This window comes from Pangasianodon hypophthalmus, chromosome 4 (genome assembly GCF_027358585.1).
Source record: "Pangasianodon hypophthalmus isolate fPanHyp1 chromosome 4, fPanHyp1.pri, whole genome shotgun sequence".
Taxonomy (NCBI): Eukaryota; Metazoa; Chordata; class Actinopteri; order Siluriformes; family Pangasiidae; genus Pangasianodon; species Pangasianodon hypophthalmus.
The window spans coordinates 376,306-396,103 of NC_069713.1; the positions used below are offsets into that span (position 1 = coordinate 376,306).

At 40.0% G+C, this 19,798-nt stretch overlaps 1 protein-coding gene across 2 annotated transcripts; it reads right to left on the bottom strand.

Annotated features, from left to right (window-relative positions):
- Nucleotides 1–7,099: 7,099 nt before the first annotated feature.
- LOC113525291 (uncharacterized) lies at nt 7,100–18,913 on the bottom strand. Of its 2 annotated transcripts, XM_034303474.2 has the most exons (7): nt 18,786–18,913; nt 14,535–14,636; nt 14,275–14,358; nt 13,900–14,184; nt 13,522–13,815; nt 10,300–10,439; nt 7,100–9,470 (listed from the first exon to the last, which is right to left on the bottom strand). In XM_034303474.2, the coding sequence occupies exons 2-7, from the start codon at nt 14,623–14,625 to the stop codon at nt 8,787–8,789; spliced, it is 1,578 nt and encodes a 525-aa protein (XP_034159365.2). In that variant the 5' UTR covers nt 14,626–14,636; nt 18,786–18,913; the 3' UTR covers nt 7,100–8,786. The 2 variants fall into 2 exon arrangements, with proteins under 2 accessions (XP_034159365.2, XP_034159366.2); XM_034303475.2 differs by lacking the exon at nt 14,535–14,636.
- Between the last annotated feature and the right edge of the window lie 885 nt (nt 18,914–19,798).

Here is a 19,798-nt window from a genome sequence, read left to right on the forward strand (position 1 = left end):
CTGAATCAAATTTCTGGTAGAGTCGAAAATATTTGTACAGCACTCAGGGCCTACCACTGCACAGGGACCCCCTTGTTGTGCTAGGACATAATCTAAAGCAACCCAATTTTTCAAAATCATCATCCAGTGTGATCGTAATGTAGTGGATATAAGACCTAAGGCTTGTGCAGTATCATTTGCTGATATCTCAACTTTCACGATGTAATATGTGGATTGGATCTAGACTAACCATGACACTGTAATTAGGAATGAGAGCACCTAGAAATCTGCTCCCAAAGGTTTGACTACAGGTAAAGTACTTGACACAAGGGTTCGGGTCATTTGATGATGCAAGTGATATACTAAGGGGATGTCTCATTGTTAAAGTAAGTATGGATTTGATAACTCACAGGGCACTTTGCTCCATTAACGTCAAATGTAAACGTAGCAAAATGATATAAGAGATGGCAACAGGTTTCTCTTTTACTCAGGGCTTAAGATAAGATTGGGAGCTCATGGCAGGAAGTAGATAAATCAGTGAACGTCGACCATTGAACATAGCAGGTAATTCACTATAAGCGGGACTGCCGCACAGCCAATAAGTACTTGAAGGGGCCGGAACATGACAAAATCCCTTAACTGATAGCCAGTTTATTCAGGGATTGGGTTCAGAGATACAATCAGCTATTGAGTGGGCTGTGAACGTTGGTTGGGTTTGACAGAAATGAGAAACACTTTTCAATTCAATTCAATTCAATTTTATTTGTATAGTGCTTTTAACAATGGACATTGTCACAAAGCAGCTTTATAGATATAAATGGATTCACAAAAAAAAATATATTGTAAATATGTGAATTTATCCCTAATGAGCAAGCCAGTGGCGACGGTGGTGAGGAAAAACTCCCTTAGATGATATGAGGAAGAAACCTTGAGAGGAACCAGGCTCAAAAGGGAACCCATCCTCATCTGGGTGCAACGGATAGTGCAATTATAAATAAACTCCTTCTATTATTGTGTACTATATGGACAAATAGTGCAATTGTAAAACCAATAAACTCATCACAGTTCCCACAAGATGAAATCTATCCACCGTCCACCGATGGAGTCCCGAGCACGAATGTGCCCACGGCAACCGCAGCCCCAAAGCCACTACAGCAATTGCAGTCTCAAGCCACTACAGTACAGCTCCCCATATGTGATCCCCAAGCCATCTCCACAGCCCCCAGCAAACCAAGTGGTTCTTCAGGCCGTCCATTTGGGGCCACCCCCAGCAGCAGCGAGCGAACTCAACCGAGGAGAACTCCAACTAGAAGTAGGGCATCAAATGGTATTCACTTTTACTTTTCAAATAGTATTTGTTCTATGTGTATAAGTTCTATGGTGAAGCTACATAAGGCCTTAGAAATGTCACCTAAAGAGGGTGATCTGCTCTCAGGAACACAGTAATATCAGGAACACTGTGAGGAGGGAGGTATGTCTGATTACAAGGTGATAAACCTGGAGAGCAACACTGTAACTGCGATGTTGTAACTGATAGTAACCTTAAATGAAGAAACACCTTAATATCATCAAAAGAATAAATCCGAGAGGAAGTGTCCTGAATCTCAGTCTCCCCATCATATATTTTGAGAATTTCCCACATCTTTCTAAGATTATCAGTGCCTATACCGTGATTGTAACCAAAGTAGCCTATGTCTTGCTGAAGTTCCCTCAGAAAAAACCTGCCCTTAATTTGAGAACTTAACTGACATGTCTGTAACTCTAGGATTTTGACCTAGAGTTGAATGAGTGGTTATAGCACTAACTGAGCAGCTAATAGCTTTTGCATGCTTTCCCCAGACCGTAGTATATCTAATGAAATAATCCTGAGGCCCAGTGGCAGCATATGTACTGTTATATGATGTGAGACCAATGAGTATGATTATGTTGTAATCAGTGATGCTGCCTGAAGGTCTTAATTGATGTATAGAATCAATCAGTCTTTTGTGTTGTGATAATGGCGAGGATGGATGGGCCTTGCTGCAGTACAGCATGCACAGGTGGCGGACAGCCTTGAGGTACATCATGGGACCAATCAAGAGCGAATGGAAACCCGATTACCAGTACCGAAATCCAGTAGTAGACTCTTACATTTACATTTACAATTATGGCATTTGGCAGACGCCCTTATCCAGAGCGACTTACAATAGTGCTTTGAAGTCTATCAAAAATACATTCTGATATTGGCTCACTAGGTCACAAACTAGGAATACCATCAGTCCAAAAACTCTGTTGGGGAGGGTTTTTTGTGTGTGTAAGTACTAACTTAAGTACTTTATGAAGAGGTAAGTCTTTAGATGTCGTTTGAAGGCTGCCAGTGACTCAGCTGTTCAGACATCTAGGGAAAGTTCATTCCACCACCTTGGTGCCAGAACAGAGAAGAGTCTCGATGCAGGTCTTCCTTGTACCCTGAGAGATGGTGGGACCAGTCGAGCAGTGCTAGAGGATCGGAGGGAGCGTGGTGCAGTGCGAGGTGGGATAAGTGCTTTGAGATAAGTGGGTGCTGGTCCGTTTTTGGCTTTGTAGGCAAGCATCAGCTACAGGAAGCCAGTGGAGGGAGCGCAGCAATGGGGTGGTGTGGGAAAATTTAGGGAGGTTGAAAACCAATCGTGCAGCTGCATTCTGGATCAGTTGCAGAGGACGAATGGCGCTCAGAGGCAGACCTGCCAGGAGTGAGTTGCAGTAGTCCAGTCTTGAAATGACAAGGGACTGAACAAGCACCTGTGTGGCCTGTGAGGAAAGAAATGGACGGATTCTTCTGATGTTATAAAGGAGAAATCGACATGAGCGTGTCAGATTAGCAACGTGAGAGGAGAAGGACAGTTGATTGTCTATGGTTACCCCAAGGTTGCGTGCAGTAACCAAAGGCGAGATCAGAGAATGTCTGAGGGAGGGAAGGAGAGGATGAGTTGAGTCTTGACTCTTGATTCTCTGATAGCACCTGCGCCAACTCCATATATGCCTCACTTGGTTTTTCCTGCAAAGCACACACACACACACACACACACACACACACACACACACACACACACACACATGAGACAGCAGTATCTTGTAGTAGGCACAGGAGCAACTTAGGGTTTCCCAGAACTTCAAGAAGATTTTTTTAATCACCCCAAAACTTTATTTGAAAACAGAAACATATATGGACTTTGACCAGATGTTTCAGGTTCAAATGTTGTGTAAATTATCACTGTAAGGGTTACCATTTCTCCCCGCCTGACTTGGGTCCTGTCCACTGTGAGGAGTATGGAGCACTAATGCATGTTGGGGAAAGGGAATCTTCACTTTGAGTTTAACCCTCAAGGCCTAAACGCCATCGGATCTTCTAGAAACTCTCCTCTCAGAGCCACCCAAACTGTCCCTATTTAGGTGGTAGCACCATTTTACAGTGTGAGGCATGTATCCAAGCCTTACATCCCTGACACAACACTGAATCAGTTACTGAATCAGTTACTAGAAGAACTTGGAATGGGCCTTTCCATTTCACCTATATCAGACCAGTGGTGTGGTTTTTGATAATCACCCACTGTCCTGGTACAATAGCATATCCCCCCTTTGGAGGTGAGGTCCATGCCTCCTGGACACGCTGTTGTGCAGAGTTACCAGCTTCAGTTATCTTCACAATACTTCATTAGTGCATCAGATGTAAGATGTGCATCTGTCTTAGATCAAGTGTCCCCTGTAGGGCCACCGGTTGACCCGTAATGATATCATATGGGCTGAGACTGACCCCTCTCATGGGTGTGGACCGAATACTGCACAAAACAGCTGGCAACAAATCCACCCATTACACCCCACTCCGGCGTAACTTCGACAATCTTCGACATTCTGGTGTCTTCAATGCCCCCCTCTGTGACCGGGTCCTGGAATTCCTCACAGGCAGACCCCAGGTAGTGAGAGTAGGCCAGTTTATCTCCGAGACCATCACCCCTGCGGCACCCCTGGGGAGAGAGTGAGCAGCTTCAGGTACCTTTTTATGCTGCCTCTTGGCCAGGTCGTCATTGTAAATGAGAACTGGTTCTCAGTTAACTTACCTGGTTAAATAAAGGTTATTATTATTACCTTGGAGTACACATCTCTGAGGACCTGACCTGGACTCATGACATTCAAGCTCAGGTGAACAAAGCCAGACAACAGTTGTACCATCTGAGCCTGCTGAGGAAATTCAGGGCTCCCCAGCGATCCTAAAAACATTCTATACTAGGGCTATATAAAGTTTAGTGATTCAGTGCATCTCAGTGTGGTACAGAAACTGTTCAACCCAGCCCTACAGAGAGTGGTGAGCTTAGCTGAGCGCATCTCTGGGTCTGCTCTTTTGCACACTCTTGTACAAATATTTCTTATTTCTTATTCATTTCTTATTTTTAATTTAGTTATTTCAATACACAGTCTAAGGAGAAGTAGGCCAGGTTTGCAAGTTATATACGACTGTGAGTTCCCTGGTCTGAGTGAATGACTTCAGCAATCCCCCAGCGAGCGAAAAAAGCCCTTAAAGAGAATCAGTGAACCATACTCTGAACACCCACATTTCCTAAACTGTGGATTTGTTGAGCTAAATTTGGCAAGAGCTACATATTTTCCCCCTTTTGTCCATGTGCCAGCAGAATCTAGACTTGCACCTTTATATACATAGGGCCATACTTCTAACATGGGAGCATTAGAGTACATGTCCATTAGAGAAGAACAAATCTGCTGCTGCGTTGGGCTTAACTGAATCAGGATCGGAGGTTTTGATGGCTGGGATTGTTATAGAAGGAAGATTGTATTGCTGCCTTGGCTGCAGCATCAGCCAGAGCATTACATTGAGCTTCAGCAGTGTCAGGGGAGCAACGAGCCTTAATCTTAACCAAAGCCAAATGTATTGGACATTCACACGCTGACAAGAGGTCAGACACAAATGAGGCATGTTTAACAGCTTGCAGCTGTCAAAATGGCACGTCATTGCAGAATATTTCCAAAATCATGTACAACACCAAAGGTATATTGTGAATCCATTTAAATCATTGCAGTACAACCGGTAGCTAGGATGCAGGCATTAGTCAAAGCCACAAGTTCAGCAACCTTGGCTGAGAGATGATTAGGGAGATGACTCTGAGCTATCACTGCATGTGATGAGCAAACAGCCCATCCAGCACATCTGCATCCGTTCAGTACTTGGGCTGAACCATCTGTAAACAAAATCATGTATGGATTTTCCAGAGGAAACTCGGAAACGCTCGAAGACGATCAGTGTGAATGCATCACACAATCATGATCACCGATACACTCTTATCTTGTGTATCTGACATTGAAGTCATCATTAATGATGAGGGAGTGGTACTGTTGGCCCTTTGCAGGATAATGTTGGGTGCTGTGAGAGCATTGAGCCAGTTTTCCCATCTCTGGGCAATCACTGCGATCACACAAACTGAGGACAAAAGAGAGAGAACAGCATGTGGACAGCGTAAAGTGAGATGTTGTGTTATCACTACTGGAGCATAGGCAGTAACAGCTAAATAGGTTACTCAAAATCTAACTGCATGTGTAATTGTGAAATAACATTGATGCGTAAAATAGGAGGGCTGTTAATCCATGCTGACATAAGAGAGATAAGTGACTTAGGACCAAAACACAAACAGGTTCAGTTCTATAAGTGTTAGAATTTTCCCCAGTCACGCCAGAAATGACAGTGCTATTTCTAGTTAGACAAAGACCAAAATCTCTAGCCATCTCTATTGGAGTTATTGATACTTACGCACCAGTGTCAATCAGAAAACTGCATTCATGATCATTCACAGTGATTATCACATACAAATTGTCATCCTACTCATCCATAATTGGCTACAAATAGGCTCTTACAGCAGACATGTCAATAACAAATGTGAAGCAGAGGGGAAGAGGCGGGGGCAAAGCATCTGAGTGTTGGGGTGCTTTGTACCAGCTGAATTATTCTCTCTCATATCTGGAAATAACATCCAAAGGGTGCAAGTTGTATACCTGAATTTTACGTGTCATCTGAGTCAGAAATGGACCCATGCCCATTTCTCTAGGATGTTTAAAATCTTTTGCCATGCAATCTACTTGCTTAGGAATCAGTGGTTGATATTTTATAGTTACTTTTGCCTCCCCATCCTTTTTCGCCTCTTTAATCTCCATAGGGGCTACCCCAATGGCTGCAGGATATAAGCCAGAGTCGTCTGAATCATCTTTGGAGGATGACAAATCTGGAGACTGTGCCTCTGATCAGCAGTTAAGCTTTTTAAGAAATGGTTACAGCTTCTTTTTTTAGAAGATAAACGAAGTGTCTGTTTTTCCAAAACCTCAGTTTTGGCTTGGAGAGAGTCAATGGAGGGTTGAGTTTGCTCACAAGATTTTTTTTAGCAGAGATATTGGCGCGTTAATGGTTGGCACACTCCCGTGCCAGTTTAGTGACTAGCTCATCGCTCTCACAGTTTTCCTTATCCCTCTCTTGTATTAGGAAAGCATGCCACTGCCTGAACACCTGCACCGCTGCCTCAAGGTCTTTACGCTTGATGCATTTATCCAAAACAGAAAAACATCGCTCTCTACTCCACTCTGTTTGTTCTGGAATACCAAGCTCTTTACATAGCTTAACCTTTCTTTTTCCACACAGCTTATCTAGCATTTGCCCTAGCTCCCTCTTAAAACTGCGATTATCAGCAAAAGGCAAGGACAACTCACAAACTGGTGAGGAAGACTCTCCAACACCCTTAGGATCCTGATTACTTGTTGCCATAGTGTACAAAACAGCACCAACTCATTTGGTACCAAGAAACATCGACTTAACTCCTATCAGTCGAACTCTTATTTTATCATCATACTGATTCTGTCCTCTACCAAGTTCCTTGACAGGATGACCCGAGCTGACATATGTTTGTCACAGGACCACAGGAACAGAATCACTGGATAAGATCAGATAGGTGATGATGTTGTCTGTCATCTGGATCGTCACAGTGCACGGACGGAGAACATCACTGTCCCACCTGAGTCGCCAAAATTTTTGTAAATCTTTCTGGACGACCATCAAAATATTGCAGTTTCATCAGAAGATGACTGAAGAATCAGGAGACCAAGAGCCAGGGTACAACAAAAAAAGATGGTTTATTGCATGCCTGCTTAAAGACAACCTGGGCGTTCCATAGTGTAAACAAAAACTGAACACAGCAGGCTTTTATACTGATGTGTGCATGCAAGAGGACCACACAGATAATGCCCAAGGCTAAGAGAGGAGAAAAACATGAGCATGGACAGAACATTATGACCCAAAGAACAGATGCATAAATCATGAGTGAACAAAGACAGTTACAGAAATCACATAAAAATTTAATTGATCATAAATGAATAAATCATGTAACCATTAATGAATAATCATGGAAAAAGAGATAATAGAATAGATAAAAGAAATAATCCCACGAGTTAAAGCTCATTTCACACAAAGACTAAACCTCCAACAGTGGATGCTAATAAGCAACCAGCGGCTAAACAGCATAGATACACAACAAAATGATGATGTAAAGATTGTGGTATCAGATGACATTAAAGTGAAAATCAGAGGAAAAGAATGGGGACGGACACTCACTGCACTGCTGAAATGGAAATTAGAAGTAAATATAGGTGTGATAATGTGTAATGACAACTAACCTGGCGCTGCTGTTGTCTTGCACAGATGGTACAGCCAGGAAAAAGAGTGCTATGACTACAGTGGTGGGCAGCCATACACGTGCTACATCCCTACACACACGCATGCACACACATTTCTTTTTGTTGAGATTATTTTTTGATGCTTTATATAAATGTATTATGTCGAAAAATGGTCATCCTTTGTTCACAAAGACAATCATAATAAAAGGAGAAACAAAGCATGGAGCATTTTTTTTCGGGGGTTTGGCATGACCCCCGAATTCTACAGGGTTTCCAACACACATCTCCATTTCCTCTATGGTTAGGTTAACAGGTATGATTTAGAAATCCTGACAGGTAACCTAATCCCTGAGCTATGGAGTCCCTAACGGGACATGATGATGGATATGAGATGGGAGGAAAATTTATATTTCAATGCTTTTGTGTTCACTCGCAAAACCTTTGCATTCCCTTGAGAAACTTTGCGAGAGAACACAAAAAAAATGTGAGAGAACGCAAAGTTTCTCAGGGGAATGCAAAAGTTTCGCAAGCAAACGCAAAGTTTCTCAGGGAACACAAAAGTTTCGCGAGCACTTGCAAAAGCATTGGAATATAAACGTTTCTCCCATCTCATATTTTTTTCCATCACCATATCCCCATAGGGGCGCAATAATGAGCAGCTACCACAGGTATTAGCTGCCAGAAGATGACTGACTCCATCTACAGTAGGTCTAATCTCTGTCTAGATCTGATCTCACTTATGCTACAAAAAATGTCATTAGCTAATTAGAAATACAGTGTGGCAATATCAACTTATGTTGATTAATAGTTTTTATTAGTATTAGTTTTCTTATTTAACATACTTTAAACTTTTCTTTTTTGTAGGTCATAGTTAACCTATCGAACCCACGGTTTAAAAAACATAAGTTCGTTCAGAGATTTCAGTGACGTACTACAAAACTTTACAAGTAATAATCCAGTGATCATCATATCTTCCTGTTCAGAATTTCATGTGGTTTATAAAACATGGTCCATGTGGACAGTGTTCCTTTTTTTAAAAAAAAAAAAAAAAAAAAAGAAAGAAAGAAAGAAAAAAAGAAAAAAAAACACTGTTACGTTCCCCTCCTGTCTAGGGGAACACATCATTACAATATACAGACCTCAGTATCAGACCTCCCCCTTTTGTGCCCCCTCCCTGCTGCACAGTCATACTGCTTTATTAGTTGGCTCAGGATTTCTTTGTTCTTAATACACCATGCTTCGATCATATCCAGGTCCTCCAACTCCTTCCTAAAGTGTTCCCTCAGCGAGATGCTGTTTGGGTTTGTACTGCTCTGTGCTGTTCCTAATACAATGCTGTGCCTCTGACTGAACTTGTCAAGTTCTTGCATCCTCATTCTCAACTGTTCTGCCACTAAGGCACTGTTATGTTGCTGCTTGTTCAGCTCGTCCATGTGAGTCTTTAGCTGCAATAAATCTGCATCGCTGTAGGATCGCTGACGCTGACGGTATTGTCTGTATTCATCTCCAGTGTTGCACTGTTGACTGAGCTTATGTGACTCTTCCACCTGGTTGTCCACATGCTCAACTGCTGTTGGGCTGTTCGATTTCTGCTCTCTCTCTGCTCCACCATCCATCTGTGGGAAATCATCCGACTCTGCCGGCTGTCTGTGGAACTGCACCATGGTTCCATTTAACTCTGAAGATCTCATCCTTCTTTCTACTCCATTATCACCCTGCTGTATGAAGCTATCTTCTGATTTTCTGCTGTTTAGCTGTTCTGTCTCTGAGTTGCTGTTCAAAGGCTGTCTTGTGTCTTCACAGTTCAACTGTTAAATATACATAAAATATAGTCATTAAATTAACACCATTAAACTAACCAGTTGATTATGGTGTACACGGCAGCTTTAAATTTATTCAGTTGATATTATTTAGTCTAACTATCAAATGATTAATAGTTTATCTGAACTGCCATCATGGATGGGTGGACAGACTTAGCTATCAGATAAGCATATACACAGTGAACAAAGATCTGGTAATAAAGTTACACAAATTACACCATGATAGGCATGATAGCCTTGTTTTCTTCTGTTTGTTTAAAAAAAGCAATCTGTCTAGGCCACTACCATCACTTTCAGAGCTGCAGAAAGCTCTGGGGAGAGGGGATAACTTCACAGCATGGCCCAAACAGAGAGAATTCCCTTTCTTACAACTAGAACTTGTGCTTTAGCAAGCAAGCTAGCATTAACTGGAAACCTTGCTTGACTGGTTCTTTGCTATGTTCAATGCTGCATTGTTACTGTACATCTTATGCAGGAACAGGAGATAAGGTCAGCAAATATACAAACAAAATGCTTCAGGTTCAGAATAGAGGTCACACCGCTAACAGAGCAAGCTATCCAGCTAATGCTAGCTAAAAGACAAGCTCTTCTTGAAGGAGAGAAAGGTTGCTCTTTTACCCAGCAATCAGTAAATGTGACAGTCACATTGATATGCATAGTATATATAAATAAACAAATTGTTTAACACTTTAACAGACTGAGAAGATGGCAATAACAGCAGCAGATTATTACATGCTCAGCCTTGCGAATATCTACTGGTTACCACACACATTCATCTCATGGTGCTGGATGTCTCAGTTACATACACATTACTTACATGTTGTCTTTGCTGTGGTGTTTGACTCCTCAGGCATGGCTGCTTCACATACACTGTTACACCAATCCCCACAATCCCCACAATCCCCACCACTATTAGTACAATCACCCACACTGGCACACCACTCTGTGGACCTGGTGCTGCAAAACACAGAAAACATGTTGTCACTAGAGTTAGTATTATAGAATATTTTAACCACAAAATGTGTACTCATATCTGATAATGTTTAATCCTCAACGTTATAGATGTATGGAACTGATATAGTACAAAATGTGTCATTGCACCCAGTATCTCAGTAAAAGGCTTGCTGGCTAGAACTATGTGCATGGAACAGGAAGTGTATGCTGTGAAACTGAGGCCTAAAAATGACCTATATGACCTTACATATGCATGGAAATCCTGCATAAAGTGGGAAACAGGAACAAGCTGTAAATTTAAGTGAGTAAGGCTTCCTTAAACAATAGGATAAGCATATGGGGTAACCTGGAGTCTTATTAAAAACAGGATGTGGAAGAGTTTTCAGGTAATTGTATATAAGAGCACCCTTCTGAAGAGTTGGGCAGCTTTTGTCTGCAGACGACTGCTCGGCTTAATTCTGGAAAGAATAAAGTCTAATAGCATCAACACAAAGGCTCTCCAGAGTGATCTTTGATCTGCACTAATGGCCGCAACAGTATCAGGGCTGCGACATCTAATCCAGAAAGCTGCCTATTTTTAAAGACAACATATCATTCACATAACCAACAAAAATGTATTAAAAAAACATGGCAGAGGCATCAATTTGTTTGTGACATAGTGGCAGTGATACAAATGGGTTATATAAAATTTGTGCAAAAAATATAATGAATACATGAAATAGACAGACTAATTTTTGCATAGTGAAAAATGCCATTTCACTTGAAGTTTAAAGTACATGAAAAAACAAATGGGAATCTGCTTGTGGTAGTGCTGAGCCAAGTTCATCAAGGTAAACAGTGTGAAGGATGAGCCTACTGAAAACAAGAGGGCGAATCATGCTTTCTGGAAAAATACCTAAAAAAAGAGTAACGGAGTCACACTGGCTATGTGGTCATTCTCTTTGTCCCATGAGCTTTATTGATGCTTCAACAATGCAATTGATGCCTTTCAGTTATGCTGTCATAGCTAGTGCTGCCGGAGTCCCTGCTTGTACTCTGCACACAATGTACATATTCTTTAACCATTATAGGACAATGAGCATAAATAATAATCTGTGTTCTTCTCTCTCTCTCTCTGTCTCTCTCTGTGGAGCTACACATGCTACTCCTGATGCCCCTTCTGCTCTCTGGACCTGCCTGATCCATCCTGATGCCCTACTTCTGGTTGGAGTTCTCATCGGCTTCTTGTGAAAACTGTGATGAATTTCCTAGTTGCACAGCTGCACTATTTGTCCGTGTAGTACACAGTTATAGAAGGGATTTATTTATAACTGCATATCTGTTAGCACCCCGGTGTGGATGGGTTCCCATTTGAGTATGGTTCCTCTCAAGGTTTCTTCCTCATATCGTCTCAGGGAGTTTCTCCTCACCACTATCGCCTCTGGCTTGGTCGTTAGGGATAAATTCACATGTTTACAATTTATTTTGGTTTAATTTAATTTGAATCAATTTATTTCTTTAAAGCTGCTTTGTGACAATGTCCATTGTTAAAAGTGCTATACAAATAAAATTGAATTGAATAAGGCCATCTCCAAATAATTTGAAATTCACCATTCTTCAGTGAGAAGGATTGTTTACAAATGGAGATCCTTCAAGGCAGTTGCCAATCTTCCCAGGAGTGGATGTCCCAGCAGATTCAGTCCAAGGTCAGATCATTTAATCTCAGAGAAAGATGGCTCTACATGTTACTGAATTATAGGGTCTACCTATTTTTTCCCACCTGGTTTCTGAATGTTGGTTTCCTTTATGTGAAAGATGACTGAGATTATTTTTTGTTTATAGAACACAATTGTTAATTAGGCCCAGATAAATCAAAACATAGATCTAAAAGTGGGTGCACTTTCTTTCCGTCACTTTCTGTGACTGTACCTTAGCTGGTTTTTGGGATGAAATGGCAGAGACTGCTAATGTTGACCTGATTTTAATAAAGTCTTTTGATGCTCATACTTAAATACTGATATTTACGCATATTTGGGTTCCACTTTTGAATCCCTGTTATGAAGGCCATCCATATATATATATATATATTTCAATGTGCAAAGTGTGTTCCCAGCACAGCTCATTTGCATGTAATGATGCCCACAAAACTCCATAAAAAGTTCAAGTGGAATGATGATAAAGACAGAAGTGGAAGTTATTTTGACTTCTATGGCACTAAATATTTAGTAGTGTAACAGCACCTAAAAACGTAAAGATCTAGAGGCAAATTACAGATGAATTAATTGTGGTGGTGAAAGAAAAAGGTGTGACATGAAAATGGAGGAGAAAAAAAGTTCTACACTTTACCCAGGTGATCATACAAACTGCAACTTTAAGATTGTGTATCTCGCCAGACATGCTGGAAGTGTCACACAACATTAAAAGAACGTGCTGTGGCAAAGGGAACTGACCCATAAGCCAGTTCTCCTCCTCCCCATCTTCACTCATAATCAAAGCCTAAATCCTCCATCAGCTGAGGCGGTTGTTTACGGCTTACAGCTCTGCGCAGACAGACTGGCCTGTCCTCCATTTATACGCCACCATTTCTTTTATTTATAACTGAATTATTAGTTTAATATTTCTTAATTTATGGGATTGTGTTAATTAAATATTTTTTAATTAAAGCCAATAAAATAAAATGACTGGTTTTGACTAAATGTTGTGGATGGAGCTCTGAGGCCCTGAGCGAGTGAATTAGCATGAGGACGTGTTTCTGATCGAGACTCTAAAGCTCTTCTATCAGTCGCTCTGGATAAAGGTGTCTGCTTAAACGCTGCAAAAGTCATAAACACAAACAGTCTAAACTCCACAGAATATTCCAGATAGAAAAGTGCAGTAATCCATGCAGATTATATGATGATTATATGATGAACATGCTTATACTTAGAATTTCACATAGACTATGTCACAACTAGGAGATCTTGTATGATTTCAGTTTGCACCTATACACTATAGGGCAGCTTGCCTCTGCTCTGTGGTCAGTGTAATAAAGTGATGTTAATAAAATACAATTTAAAGAAGACAACATATTAACAATATATATTAGACAGGATATTAACCCCCATACCTTCAACAAGGACTGTGTAAATATGAATGTCGTCGTTATTCCCCCTGTCCCGGACGATGTAAACTCCCCGATCAGCCAGCTTTACTCCTCTCAGTGTAAGAACTGTGTTAGTGAGTGATGTTCTCGGTGTGTATTCAGCTGTACAGCGTAGTGAGCTTCTATCCACAGTGCAGATCTGTTCATCATGTGGATCTGCTGAATCTCCACCATTATAGATCACCTCCACTCGCTCTGATACGTGCAAATCCAGCTGCAGATCTTCACCAGGCTTCAGCTGAACTGATGATATCAGCTCTAATAAGAATAAATTAATTATATACAAATTTAAATAATTTTTATCAGCAAAAGTTGGTCTATAGAGCAGGTAAAGACACTTACTCTCGATGCTGAGATGCACGTCATTAATTTCTCTGCCACCACACTCACACGTGTATAAACCCCTCATACTGTAATCAGCTGCAGTGATGGTGAGGGTGAGATCTCCCTTCAGGTACTGATCATAGGACATTTTAAATCCCCCCTTTAGTGACCAGCAGGATGTCTGATTACACCGAGCCACCGCATCATCTCGAGTCCATTTAACTGAACCAGAACAGCTCCATTTACAGGGCAGAGCAGCAGCCTGATTAAACTTCACCCGTAGAGTGACAGCCGATACAGGTACTGAAACAAAGAGAAAATGCTTCACGCCTTATAGTTAAAAAAAATATGTACATATATATACATATGTATTACCTGAATAAAATCACTTACTAGTTATAGATATGAGTGTGATTACGAAGAGGACACAGCAGTGAACACAGCAGGACGTCATGTCCAGACATAACACCATTAGCACTGTACAGGTGAGAAATCAACCAGACATTCAGACTCAAATTCTGACCAGTCCACACTGGCATTTTCAGTTGTAAGGCTAACTCAGTTATTCTGCTTTTTGTTATAAGGGCATGTATCTCATTATATGCACCCACAGGCTTAAAGTTTTTACTGATTAATTCAGTTTTAGAATTTACCAGCTGGTTTAGGAGAGCAAAATGTGTAAAGACAGGATGCTCTCTGTCTGAGGGGTTGAAGACGTGAGCAGCATCTATTTACTCTGCACATTCGTATTCCAACTAAAGTGAAGAATCAGATAGAACTATTAATAACAATTATTTGCAGCTATCCATCTGCTTAGGGGAACCAGTTTAGTCAATTTTTTTTATAGGCCAAAGTTGGAGTCACTATTAAAACTAACTATAAACTTTACTGGGGTAAAAATAACATCAGATATCTGTAGTGGGTGGAAAGATCTTGGTGAGGTCATCACACACACACACACACACACACACACACACACACACACACAAACAAAAACACCTTAATTGTGTCAGTAGATACATTCACAAATTTCAGACGTGATTTTGCATTCTGATGTTGTTAGCTAGAATACATGGACTGTTTGGATAAACCCCTTTAGTCAGAGCAAGTATTTCTCCATCATCACATCTTTCTTGGGGTCATGAAGGTATGGTAAAGTTTCAGGCCCATACAAAGAAATGCTGTGGAGCAAAGATCCTTCAAAAATAATGAAATTAAATGTTTCTACATTAAATAAAATACTATGAAGAGCAGTAAACAGTAATAAATGAAACAAAGTCAGTATTTAATGTGACGATCCTTCACTTTAAATAAATAAAGCAGTATCTGAGGTGCAGTGTGTGCAGTTTTATAAGGAAATGAGCTGGAAGTGTTACTGAGCATCTTGCAGAAGCAGCCACAGTTCTTCTGGAGACTTTGACTGTCGACTCGCTTCTTATTTCTGCAGCGAAACCCAGCAGCCTTCATTATGTTTTTATCTGAAAAGTGTCTCTTATGGAATCTGCTGCTTTCTTTACTGACATACAAACATTTTTCTGTAACGTTTCATTTTGTGCTGGAAAACTAATGTTTGGAATCTAAAATGTTTTTGTACTGAATCAATAATGTAGAAGTCAGAAAATAAACATCTATAACAAAGTTTGTACTAAAAAAAAGGTGCCAAGATTTTTGAATAGTACTATATATAAAATAAACACTGCCATTACACCAATTTGTTCAGGTCTGTTTTTTTTTTTAAAGGTAAATAGTCGATTATTAGCCTAGGGTGTCAGTACAGTGTGTATATATATATATATATATATATATATATATATATATATATATATATATATATATATATATACACAGTGAGGACAATAAGTATTTGATCACCCTGTGATTTTGCAAGTTCTCTTACTTAGAAATCATGGAGGGGTCTACAATTTTCAGCATAGGTGCATTTCCACTGTGAGAGACAGAATCTAAAAATAAAAATCCGGAAATCACATTGTATGATTTTTTAACAATTTATTTGTGAACTACTGTGTCAAATAAGTATTTGATCACTTGCTTATCAGCCAGATTTCTGACCCTCAAAGACCTGTTATTTTGCTTTTAAATAGTCCAGCTACACTCTGCTCATGATTCTAAATTAGTAGCACCTGTTTGAGGTTGTTAGCTGTCATAAAGACACCTGTGCACCCCACAATCAGCCAAAGTCTAAGTAGCAACATGGGCAAAACCAAAGAGCTGTCAAAAGACACAAGAGACAAAATTGTAGACCTTCACAAAGCTGGAAAGGGCTACGGGGCAATTGCCAAGCATTGTCAGAAAATGGAAGAGGCTAATGATGACTGTCAATGTCCCTCGGACTGGGGCCCCAGGGAAGATCTCTCCTCGTGGGGTATCAATGATGCTAAGAATGGTGAAGAATCAGCCCAGAACTACACGGGAGAAGCTGGTCAATGCCGTGAAGAGAGCTGGGACCATCGTTTCCAAGGCTACTATCAGTAATACACTAAGACGTCATGGTTTAAAATCTTGCATCGCACGGAAGGTTCCCTTGCTTAAGTCAGCCCATGTCCAGGCCCGTCTGAAGTTTGCCAGGGACCATCTGGATGATCCAGAGGAGTCATGGGAGAAAGTCCTGTGGTCAGATGAGACCAAAGTAGAACTTTTTGGTCTTAACTCCATTCGCCGTGTTTGGAGGAAGAAGAATGATGAGTATCATCCCAATAATACCATACCTACAGTGAAGCATGGGGCTGGAAGCATCATGCTCTGGGGGTGTTTTTCTGCACAGGACGACTGCACTGTATTAAGGAGAGGATGAACGGGGCCATGTATTGTGACATATTGGGCAAAAACCTCCTTCCCTCAGTCAGAGCATTAAAGATGGGTCATGGCTGGGTCTTCCAACATGACAATGACCCAAAGCACACAGCCAGGAAAACCAAGGAGTGGCTCCGTATGAAGCATATCAAGGTTCTGGAGTGGCCTAGCCAGTCTCCAGATCTAAATCCAATAGAAAATCTTTGGAGGGAGCTGAAACTCTGTGTTGCTCAGCGACAGCCCCGAAACCTGACAGATCTAGAGAAGATCTGTATGGAGGAGTGGGCCAAAATCCCTTCTGCAGTGTGTGCAAACCTGGTGAAGAACTACAGGAACCGTTTGACCTCTGTAATTGTTAACAAAGGCTTCTGTACCAAATATTAAAATTTTTTGACTCAAGTGATCAAATACTTATTTGACACAATAATTCACAAATAAATTGTTAAAAAATCATACAATGTGATTTCCGGATTTTTATTTTTAGATTCTGTCTCTCACAGTGGAAATGCACCTATGCTGAAAATTGTAGACCCCTCCATGATTTCTAAGTAAGAGAACTTGCAAAATCACAGGGTGATCAAATACTTATTGACCTCACTGTATATATATATATATATATATATATATATATACACATACATACACAGTATGTATATACAGTGAGAGCCATAAGTATTTGGACAGTGACATAGTTTTTGGTAATGTTGCCTCTGTACACTGTACAATGGATTTGAAATGAAGCAATCAAGATGTGACTGAATTGTTGACTTTCAGCTTTAATTCAAGGAGTTTAACAAAAATATTGCATTAATCATTTAGGAATTACAGTTTTACAGAATCCCTCCATTTTCACAGGCTCAAAAGGAATTGGATAAACTAATAATCATAAATATTAGAATTATTTTTATTACTTTCAAATCCTGGTGTACAAAGGCAAAATTACGAGAAATATATATACACTTTTTGCTGTTTACTGTACCACTTGTCATCACTGCTTTCATGCTGTATTCCAAATACAGTATATATATATATATATATATATATATATATATATATATATATATATAGGGTCAAACATTAAACAATTATATGAAATCTGAATATAAACGTATAATTCTGATATATATATATATATATATATTCACGATTTATGAATATGTATTGTCTACACCTCAATATAGATGTTCATATTGAATTTTTTTTAATGAAAACAGTATGCCTATACATCCTGTAAACGTTTATCAGTGTAAATATTGTACTATTATATAATTATTTTAAGTGCACATCACTTCTCTAGCCCAAAGGGAGTGTGTTCCTCGACTGTACAGAAGGCTGGCCGCGGTGCCGCAGGGGCCCCACAGTCCTTTAACACTGTTAATGCTGTGCAGCTTTTCTGCAGAATTCAGCATGACTGAGAGGGAAATTATCTATAATATAATTCTAAATATATATTCAGGATTTACATTTACATATTCAGGATTTATAAATATATATTTAGATTTCATTGAATTATGTCCTGTTTGGCCCTGTATATATACACACACACTGAGCAAATCACAGATCACTATCCGTGAGATGTTTAAAGAGCTGTGCTGCCATTATACCAGAAATTATTCATAGTGAAAACTCTTACATCGAACCTGAACCAAAAATAAATTAGGAGACTTTTCTATAAATCAGCGCCAGCCCGGATGTTATGGAAACACACATCTGTAAGATGACTATATTATCATCCCAAAAGAAGGAAATAAATCTGAATACTGACACAGCCGCAGGCGCTCGCCATTTTTATCGAGTGAACTGACTAACAACATAAACAGTATTTCGAAAAAACACAAATCCACTTTATTACATTTTATCCTTGCTATTCGACGCTGTCAACCAGTAACAACTAAACACACTAAAATACACTTTACAAACATTTCTATACAGCTTTCACGCTTCATTTAATGTCACGTGATTTTTTTGAAGTTTGTGTACAACAGTAGGCCATTTTACTTCATAACGGGTTTATTTAAAGCTCAGCTCTGTTTTAACTCATTTACGCCGCACTCTGTATTGTATATGCAATATAAAATCTGTAATTAACTCACCGTGAGATGTTTAGACGTTTACTACATTATTTCCAGTCTTGTCTCTGTTACTTTCTATTTCACTTCGGAGAGTAAAGGAGAAGGAAATCTCGCGCATGCGCATTTACACTCAGCCCTGCTTTAAACGGCTCTATGGGATATTGGCTCTAATGGACACTATAGAACTAAAGAGTGTTCTTTTCTTCTTTTTAAATGAACCATACTCAGTCCTGTTAAAGCGGACCTGAAAGGGAACTAGCTGCAAATGGTCTCGGACATTTTGGTGTTCACAATACAAGAGGATTCAAAAAGGGACTCTTTCTGAAAGTTTTAGCATTGATGAGATCTCAGACCACTTCTTGTTCACATCACAACTCCTTTACCATAGTGTAATATCTGGGTATCACTGAGGGTGTTTTCACACTTGGTCCTTTTCAAGGGTCTGAGCATGGTTTGCTGAATTTTTGGTCCATGTGCGAACAATCCAAACAATCTCAGACCCTTTTAAAGTGAACCGAACCGAGACCATCTTGGGAGGTGGTCTAAGTACAGTGTGCTTTCAGCTTATGGTACAGTTCACTAAAAACGTGCATTGTGAACACAAATCGCTCCGGGCTCACTTGATTTTTCCACTCACAAATTCTCATACAAACCTCCGTACAAATTTGTGCTATTCAACATGGCTGCTTCTGCAGGGAGAGGGATGTTATGGACAGATGAGGAAACGGCTGCATTTCTCCATATTTGGAAGGAGGACTATATTAAGGAACAACTATCAACCACCCACTGAAATTCAAAAGTGTTTCTTCAATTTTCAGCTAAACTGAAAGACAGAGGATTTAACCTTGCAGCCTTGCAGTTCTGGGATAAAGTTAAAAAATTATGCCAGAAATATATTGTTTGATTTCTTTCATTTTTTAAACTGTGTTCTCTATTTCTCTTATTTTAAAAACATGTTGTACAGGAAAATTAGCACATGTTTAGGGTCAGCCATCTTGCACAATATTACTGTACCTGCAATGCAAAGCATTGCA

What these genes read in the sequence shown, in the direction of transcription:
- LOC113525291 (XM_034303474.2), bottom strand. Translation starts at nt 14,625, where the DNA reads ATGTGCAGAGTAAATAGATGCTGCTCACGTCTTCAACCCCTCAGACAG. An exon ending in CGTGCATCTCAGCATCGAGA is followed by an intron (nt 13,816 to 13,899) that starts GTAAGTGTCTTT and finishes TATTCTTATTAG; the next exon opens with AGCTGATATCATCAGTTCAG. An exon ending in TTACACAGTCCTTGTTGAAG is followed by an intron (nt 10,440 to 13,521) that starts GTATGGGGGTTA and finishes TGTGTTTTGCAG; the next exon opens with CACCAGGTCCACAGAGTGGT.